General features: G+C 38.4%; 1 protein-coding gene across 1 annotated transcript; it reads left to right on the forward strand.

Annotated features, from left to right (window-relative positions):
- Window positions 1–1,761: 1,761 nt before the first annotated feature.
- LOC121886530 (troponin T, slow skeletal muscle-like) lies at window positions 1,762–8,528 on the forward strand. The gene is made up of 14 exons (XM_042396585.1): window positions 1,762–1,818; window positions 2,712–2,801; window positions 5,913–5,942; window positions 6,042–6,055; window positions 6,145–6,171; window positions 6,639–6,657; window positions 6,746–6,806; window positions 6,901–7,017; window positions 7,126–7,203; window positions 7,305–7,418; window positions 7,554–7,663; window positions 7,889–7,979; window positions 8,079–8,119; window positions 8,402–8,528. Exons 3-14 carry the CDS (start codon window positions 5,920–5,922, stop codon window positions 8,445–8,447), a joined length of 741 nt encoding a protein of 246 aa, XP_042252519.1. The 5' UTR covers window positions 1,762–1,818; window positions 2,712–2,801; window positions 5,913–5,919; the 3' UTR covers window positions 8,448–8,528.
- Window positions 8,529–8,555: the final 27 nt, after the last annotated feature.

An 8,555-nucleotide genomic window follows, 5' to 3' on the forward strand; every position in this document is an offset into this window, starting at 1 on the left:
GTGAATGAAGAGAGGGAGCAGTAGTAGCGAGAAAGCCAGCTGAATTGGTTCCATAAAACTTTATTTTCTGATCGTTTCACAGCACTTACGTTCTAGATCGCAAATAAACACGCCCACACACCTCTGTATGACCCTGCAGCGATGCACCGCAACACCTGATTTGGTCTGAATACGGCCTCATTGTTACATTATGGAGAGTGGAAAGCTGGGGGTTTTCCTCAGGCATTGGAAGAATTTTATAGCCCACCTGATAATATTCAAGAGACAGCTCAATGGGGAAACTGGTTTAAGTGGGGTAATGTTTTTACTGATATGCATCCGTACTTGTGTGCTTGTGTGTATTAGCTGTGTGATGAGTGAAAAGGGAAAAGGTCCATAGAATAACAGATCAAGAAGTGTGATTCGAGTACAGTACGGCTTATTTGTTTAGTATAATTTTTTCTTTTACTTTTTCTTTTTTTTTTTTTGAAGAAGCCACTATGAATTATCCACTTAAAAGTTAGGGTAGAACTTCCTAACACTTCATGTTATTGCAGGGAGTAATTTAACATACGTTCAAGTGCAGTATGTTTTTGACACCATTAAGTAATCTGAACATTTTGTGCCACTATTTGCTGCTGTTGAATTTGTTTGGAAACTCTTAAGCCGATGTGTGCAATACATATTGAAAGCAGACATGCAGGACTGCTGAGGTGATGTCAGTTTCTACCATCTGAGTGCAACGTTGCTGTGACACCAGGTATTTTAAAATCTTGTTTACTCATAATGTATTAATCTGCTTTCACCAGCAACCAATGATTGTAACGCTCTGCTGAGAATGCCAGGCTGTTTATACAAGTAGTGAAATGACACAATTTGAATACATTTGTAGGTTGGCATTATCCAATAACCTGATATTACATTCTAGTGCCAACTCACACAGAAAAAATAACTTTTATTTTATGCATTCAAACTGTACAGACAGCATTTTGAATATACATTTTCCTTCAGTGGTCAGTAGGCATTTCAAATTAACCAAGTTAAAAAATTGTACTGTAATAAACTCCAGTTATTTCACTGCCATCTAAGTATTTAATCTGTTTTGTATATTTTATTTTTTATCACTGTGTTATTAAACAAGCACCATAACAATGCAAGCTATATCTATGAACATGTGCAGGTATTCAGTCTCAAGCAGTGCTACAGGTCTGATGTGGATTACATGTTAAGTGACATTTTGTGGTCGAGGATGGTGTTAACGGTGATGCAGATTCCTCTGTTATCCTTTATTGATTATGGCATTTTCTTGGTTTGTTTTCACTCCAGATCAGCTGAGCTTGTCGCATTATATTGCTGTTGTCAACCTTTTTTAATGCAAAATTACAAAGATACATAAAGTCATTCTTAAAGAAAAAAAGAGTCTCCAGTGTGTTTGTTCTCACTGTCTTAACATCTGTGTGTACACCGTCAGATATATATCACTTAATTCATAACATACAAAAGCCAATTGGATGCTGTGAATATGTAAAGATTAAAATATTTGGAGAGAACAGGAGATATTAAAAGAAATTAAAGACATACTACAGTGATTATGTATTGCACTTTCATAAAATTGGAGAACTCAGTTTCAACAAGTCATTATGGTCTGAATCACTAAATTTCGGCCTTCTAATAAGTGCGCCGGTGGTCATTTTGGAAATTGTTCAGTTAATAAGATTTGAAGACTTATTAAGTAGGCTTTGATGTCTGCCATGTTGGAGTTGATTGACAGCTGTGATTGACAGTTCACTCACCTGCTGCTCTCCCTAGCTGCGGGACTTGCACTTGCAATATTTATGAGTAAGTTTAATGTTACTTAATTATGATACCTGCCCAGTCAGTACAATTTAGCTAAAGTAGGTAAATTGGTGGAGCGTCCCTTTAAAGTTCCACCCAAAATCTATTAAACACATATCCCCTTCATATGTTAAATATAAGGCTACAGCCAGCAGTTGGTTAGCTTAGCTTCTGGTGTCTCTGCTGGTTGCCTGGCAACCTCACAATGACAACAAGACACCAGGAAGTCACTGCTCTCAGCCAAGAAATAGTCCAGCACATAACTCCAATAAAAACAACATGTCCTTCTGTCACCCCAGTTCCTGTATGGATTAAATAAAAGAGATATAACGTGTTAATTTGTGAGCTTTAGCGGTGCTGGTAGGCGGATTTTGTTACCTTCAGACTGAGCCTGTTTTGCCTTTGACAGGCAATATCTGTGAGAAGCAAGTGTGGTTATGTAGTCTTAGATATATGTAGTTTTCCTGCGAAATAATATGTTTTCAGGTATTATTGACAAGTTGGTAAAGTAAAGTTATTTCCTTGCTTAAATCACCTTTCAAGGTTTGAGGCTCAGCTATATTGTAACTAGGATTGCACATTGAAATGCAGTTGTTACCAAGACCAAAGGTACCACTGATGTTGAAAGCCTTTCTTTCCTGGACAGCATCCCTTTGTGTCAGCTTTTTACTCTGGCGAAAATTGTCTTGTTTTTGCCCTGTTCTTTCGCTTCACTCTCTTTATCTGAGCTCCTGCCACCTGTCTTTTTGTCTCTTGTTTCAGCTGTGAGGTCACCAACAAACCCCTCGCTCATTATCCTGCCTGTCTGACTTCAGCTTATGCCTCACAAAAGCCAGGAATAATCCACTTATAGTCCCTTTCCTTCTTTTCTAAGTCACTTCCTTGTCACCCCACAGGACCCCTTATATAAAGCTTGGTCTCCCCTCTCTAGTTGTTGCTCCCCTTGTTTTCATCATCAGTGAATATCCCTCACTGTTCCTACACAGGTATGTTTTTTTGACTTTTCTTGTGTAGTTATTGTTGTAAACCAAGGTGTTTGAAATATGTGACTGTCTAGAAGCAGTTTCTATCTTTCTGGGATATGTGCAGTCAGTCAAATGTTAGTCAGTAACTGTATCAATCATCAAAGTAGTTTGGGCTTCATTTGTTTTAGGGAACGTCTTTTATCATTCTTATCTGGCACAATCTTTAAGAGCAGTATAGTGCCCCATATTTATTATTCTACAATTTCTGGTGAATGTGCACACTACTGGGTTTGATTACGTTGTTTTTTATGGACTGTGAATGTTTTAAATTACATTTTTGTTAGATAAATTTCAAGGCTGTGAAACACTTTGCTCAAATGTGTTTCTTCAAAACAGCTATTATGTGTATTTAAAGAAAAAAAAAACAACGAAAAAAAACAATGGATCAAATAACTATGTAATGTGAAAAGGGTCACTCATACTGATGAACCCAGATAGAGTTACCACCCGACTCAGCTCTATCAAGCATTTAAAGGGGACATATTATGTACATTTACAGGTCTATATTTTTAATCTGGGGCTTTACTGTTATATCTTTGCATGATTTACAGTTAAAAAAAAAACGTATTTAACTCATACTGACACTTTACGCAGCCCCTCAGTTCAGCCTCTGTCTGAAACAGGCTATTTTAGCTCCTGTCTCTTTAAGGCCCCTCTCCCGATGAGCCCACTCTGTTTTAATTGGCCAGCTCTTGGAAGCTACATAAACAAACCATGCAACAAACTATAGTAGTAGCATTTCACTACATTTTCTTGTTCTTTACTCAAAATGTCAGCTTTTCAAATACATTTCTAAACGTTCGAGCCAAATCCGATGTGAAGTATAAGAGTGAACAATGCTAAAAACACATGGAAAAACTTAGCAACAACCTTAGCAACAAAGGCTATGGAATGGACAGCTGTTTGTAGGCATGTGTGACGAGCTGATGTCAGCTCGGCAGTAAGTCAGGAAAGAACCAACCATTTGCAAACAAAATGTTCAGATCAGGTTGAAGCTCTGGGTTTTGACTTGCAGGGAGTATTTCTACATCGCCTATGTTAACCCCAGGTTTTGGACCTTTGACCATGTTTAGCATAGATATCCGACACCATAACATAATAACAGAAAATCACAAAAAACATAATATGTCCCCTTTAAGTGTCTTTCAGCTCTTTGTTTTGATTTCCAGGCCGCAGCTTTACTGTTTTGGTTCACTCTCACAGCTCTCATAGCACTGTTTTCAACTGCAGCAGGTAGCTGTTTAGTAAGCACACTATGAGACAAAATTAGCAACTAGCTTGCTCGCTGCTCATCAGTCAGATATTTCCCTCAGGAGTTGGTGGAGATTAAAACAGAGCTAAAAGTAGTGAATAATAGACTTAATATTCATCATGTGGCCAGAAAGACAACTCCAAATGAATGTTGTTCTGTATCTGCTTGATGTGTAAATATAGAACTCTTTGCTAACATGTTCACTGTATCAATTTAATGGATGATAATACATCAGAGTTGTTTCTGCTGCCTCCTTTAGCTCAATTTAATATACGTTTTCCATCAGTATTTGCCATCTTTAGATACTATGAATTCCACCAAATCTCAATAAAATTCTGTGTTTTTTTCTTTAACAAAACACAACAGCGCTTGAATTTGAACATGGGACCACTTGGTTGGTGGGTGTTGATAACATCTCTGAAATTAGGAATGCTATACTTGGTGCCCTTGATCTCTCTGTCCGTCTGTCCTGCTGAGTATGACTCTGTCAGTCAGTTTGGCCAGAAACACTGAACAGCGAAGCGACGTGATGAATTCCTCTCCCAATCCCTCATCCGCCTTTTGTCCTTGTGCCCATGTTTATTCAGATTCACATGCTCATGCTCTGAGATCTTGGCTAAAAACTAACTATGAAGGGATCTGAGAGACTGGGGCGGCCTCAGTACTTGATCTGTCATGTTAATGCACTCGAAGTCAGGCAGTCTGGGAAGGCCTCCAGTTGTTTGCATTGAAATAGTGCTTTGAAAATTGGTCTATTGATGGTGTGTCTGGCCAGAAAAAAACTTTAAAAAAAAACTGTTTTAGCAGATAACATGCAGCTTTTCAGGCTGTTTCGACTTGCACTTGTTGTAGAAATATACCATTTCTTGTAACAAGTCTGCATAAGTTATGGTTGGGAATGCTATATTATATTATATAATATTTACAGGACTCCATTCACATTGAGATATCCCTTTAGTTCAGTGAGGCTGTGAGTAAATCAAATGATAATAGAGGACTTGGCTGGTGTTAATAGCAGCCAGCCGGCCAGCCTAATCTCTCCATCCCACATTCTCGCCGTAAATCAAATTAAAGAAGAAGGATCGGCCACCTGATACGTCGCTCTTATCCTGGGTAACAGGACTCTGTTCCCGCCTAGTCCCTCTGGCCTCTTCTATTCCTAGATCATTAGCCACAAATGGCCTTTCCCTAAGCACCGACGTACGTTCAGTAATGCTTCGCCAGTGGTCACACGCCACCTCACACTAAGTCATGCATTTTGTGGACTATTTTATGTTCTGACATCAGGAGATGAAAGCATGCTTCTTTTATGACTGTGGATATGGATTACAAACATATTAATTCATGTTAAGTTTTAAATTGAAGATATTAATTGTAAACATACACTGAATACACTCAGATTAATTCAAAATGTAATCATTTTATAAGTATATTCAAGTTAAAGTTTGTCAAAAAAAAGCTTTTTCAAAAAGATTTGTTTCAGGCAGTTGAGGATTTGACATCCTCTCCTCTGATTAAAGATACAGGTTTCTGAAAGTGAAGTGCAACAGATTAAAGTTTTCGTTCATCCTAACTACTTGTTTGCTGCTAAAATCCCTCCAATCATGTATGTTTGCAGAATTCATTATGGATAATGTGATCATGTTATGATCATGTTGTTGGAAAGTCCTGAACCAATTTTGTGATGTAAGATGTATTTTATAAATTCATGCAACCTTTTTAGCTGAACTACATTTAAAAAATCATAGTACTGCATATTATAAGAACTTTGGTATATTGTAATACAGTACTGTGTGTCCTGTTTGTGGTTCTCTCTGTAGCGTCACAATGTCTGATTTTGAATATCATGGGTGAGTCCATCCTGTTTCTCATTTCTAACATTTTCTACGTACATAAATTATCTTGTTTTATATCACATCTGATGAAATGTTAAATTCTTTCTTATTTAGAGGTCATCAAGACGGTAAGGCCATTCACTTTTTTAATAAATGTAGCTGTTTCATCTCATCTCTTGTCAATCACACTGATCACTGTCACTCATTCCTCCCTCAGAAGAAGATGAGGAGCAGGGAGAGGGAGGTGAGAATGTGATGATTTTGAAATAACACCATTTCTACCAGAGGCAAAACAACTTTATGTGAATCTGAATGATTTTAACAATTTTACAAGTATCCTCACAGGTGAACCTTCAAAATGTAAATATTGATTTACATACTGTCCATCATCAGTAGCATGCAAAGCACACAAATATGAATTTGTATCTAAATGAAGAGGGAACTTAAAACCTTTTAAACTGCCAAACTGTAACAGCAAATAAAGTGCAGTTTGCCTATAGGGCAGTGCATGAGTCATGGCCATTTACATAAATGTGTTAAAACTCAACTTTATTCATATTCCCTCATGACTGTTTCTTTTATTTGCCTGTTCAAGCTTAACTGTTGTGTTTTTTTTTAGTTTAACACTGTGGTTTATGAAAATAATCTGGTTTACTTTTCATGTGGTTATTGATTCACTTTCTCTTCACTATTCTGGCTGTCATGTTGAAGGAGAACGGCCCAAATACAAGTGAGTATTAACATGGTAATGAATTAAAACTTGATCAATCACAAAAAATGTACAGTATATGTTGATCTGCCTTCCTGTTATTTTACAGGCCAATGGTCTCACAGCTCGGTGCCCCAAAAATCCCTGAGGGAGAGAGGGTTGACTTTGATGTATGTTCCCCTGAGTTTGTTGTTAATAGAAAACGATTCAGGCGTCAGAAACAGCATTAATGAAACCTGATATGTGTATGCGCTTGTTCCGCAGGACATCCACAGGAAAAGGATGGAGAAAGATCTTCTGGAGCTGCAGACACTGATTGATGTCCACTTTGAGCAGCGGAAGAAAGAAGAAGAGGAGCTGATTGGACTCAAAGACAGGATTGTAATGCCTTTTCCCATCTGTTTGTCTGGACAAAGTTTACCTTAACTGACCATTGAGAGTAACAGTAAGTAATTAATGAGCCAAGCGGACATGGTTTTTCTGTTTTAGGAGAGCCGCCGGGCAGAAAGAGCTGAGCAGCAGCGTGTGAGGGCTGAAAAAGAGCGGGACAGACAGACAAGGATTGCGGTGATTAACGATTAACTTTGTGTTATGTATGTTGTTGAGTATGAATGTTTTGACCCTTCACCAAATAAAAGAGCAATTTAAAAGTAAAGATGACTTTACAGGAGGAGAGACAGAGAAAAGAGGATGAGGAGGCTAAGAAGAGGGCAGATGATGAAGCCAAGAAGAAGAAAGTGCTCTCCAACATGGGGGCTCACTTTGGAGGGTTCCTGGCTAAGGTCAGCATAATACCTTTGTAGGCAGGTTTTTAGATGTGTCACTGTAAACTGCAAGTATGTGGACCACTCCACATGATGGTTTAGAGTCCATGTGTCTAATCCTTTTAGATATTGAGATGTGTTTGATTGGTGCAGGTGGAGCAGAGGCGAGGCAAAAAGCAAACCGCGAGGGAGATCAAGAAGAAGACTCTGGCAGAAAGACGAAAGCCACTGGCTCTTGAGAACCTGAGAGAAGATGGCCTGAGGTCAGTTTAAGGCTTTGATGCTTTTTTGAGTTTTTTCTCTTTACAAAATTGGAGGGAAGCTGTGAAAAAAAATATTTATTTGTATTTAAACCAGCTTTATGTTATAGGAATGGCAGCTTTGTAATCCTGGCAAATACTATTTAAATTAGCTGGTGTCCTTTCATTAAGATTTTGGAAATATTTGAGCTCTAAATAGAAAATTTAGGCCCTGTGTTGTGTTTATAGACAAAGAGCCAATGAGATGTGGGAATGGATCTACCAGCTGGAGTCAGAGAAATTTGACCTGACTGAGAAGATGAAGAGGCAGAAGTATGAGGTGAGCCGTTTAGCTGAAAATATACAAGATCAGCATCTAGAAAACGGCTCATTTGTGATGTCAGATTTGAACTTGTGTGTTTTATTTTTTTTTTTCCAGATCAATGTCCTCCTGAACAGAATCCAACATGCTCAGAAATTGTGAGTCAATCTGCTTGTCTCAATCCACCATGACACAACTCTCAGCCACCACTAAAGAGAAAGCACAGCACAGCAGAGAGCTGCTTTGCCTCAACTATGCAAATATATCACAGATGGATGGCAGCCACACACGCACACAGGAAATGATAAACTTGCAGCTCTTGAACAGGTGCTCCACTTTACAGCTGTGGAGCACACACACCATCCCTTTTCAATTACACTCTGATTAGCAAAATGTATGGTTCATAATCTACTCAAAAAGCTTTTCTTGTCTTGGTGCAGCAAAAAGGTCCATGGTAAGGGGAAGGTTGGAGGACGCTGGAAGTGAACTGACACACTCAAAGGGCACAAAGGAAAGAAGATGACTGTTCACCGGTGTCTGAACAATATTGCACCAAATTTGCAGTGTTCATCACTTTAGCAGAATGAGATATAA

Source organism: Thunnus maccoyii, chromosome 20 (assembly GCF_910596095.1).
Source record: "Thunnus maccoyii chromosome 20, fThuMac1.1, whole genome shotgun sequence".
NCBI classification, from domain to species: domain Eukaryota; kingdom Metazoa; phylum Chordata; class Actinopteri; order Scombriformes; family Scombridae; genus Thunnus; species Thunnus maccoyii.

Coding starts and splice junctions, on each gene's coding strand:
- LOC121886530 (XM_042396585.1), top strand. CDS start 5,920: ATGTCTGATTTTGAATATCATGG. Junction 7,018..7,125: donor TTGGACTCAAAGACAGGATT/GTAATGCCTTTT, acceptor TTTCTGTTTTAG/GAGAGCCGCCGGGCAGAAAG. Junction 8,120..8,401: donor ATCCAACATGCTCAGAAATT/GTGAGTCAATCT, acceptor GTCTTGGTGCAG/CAAAAAGGTCCATGGTAAGG.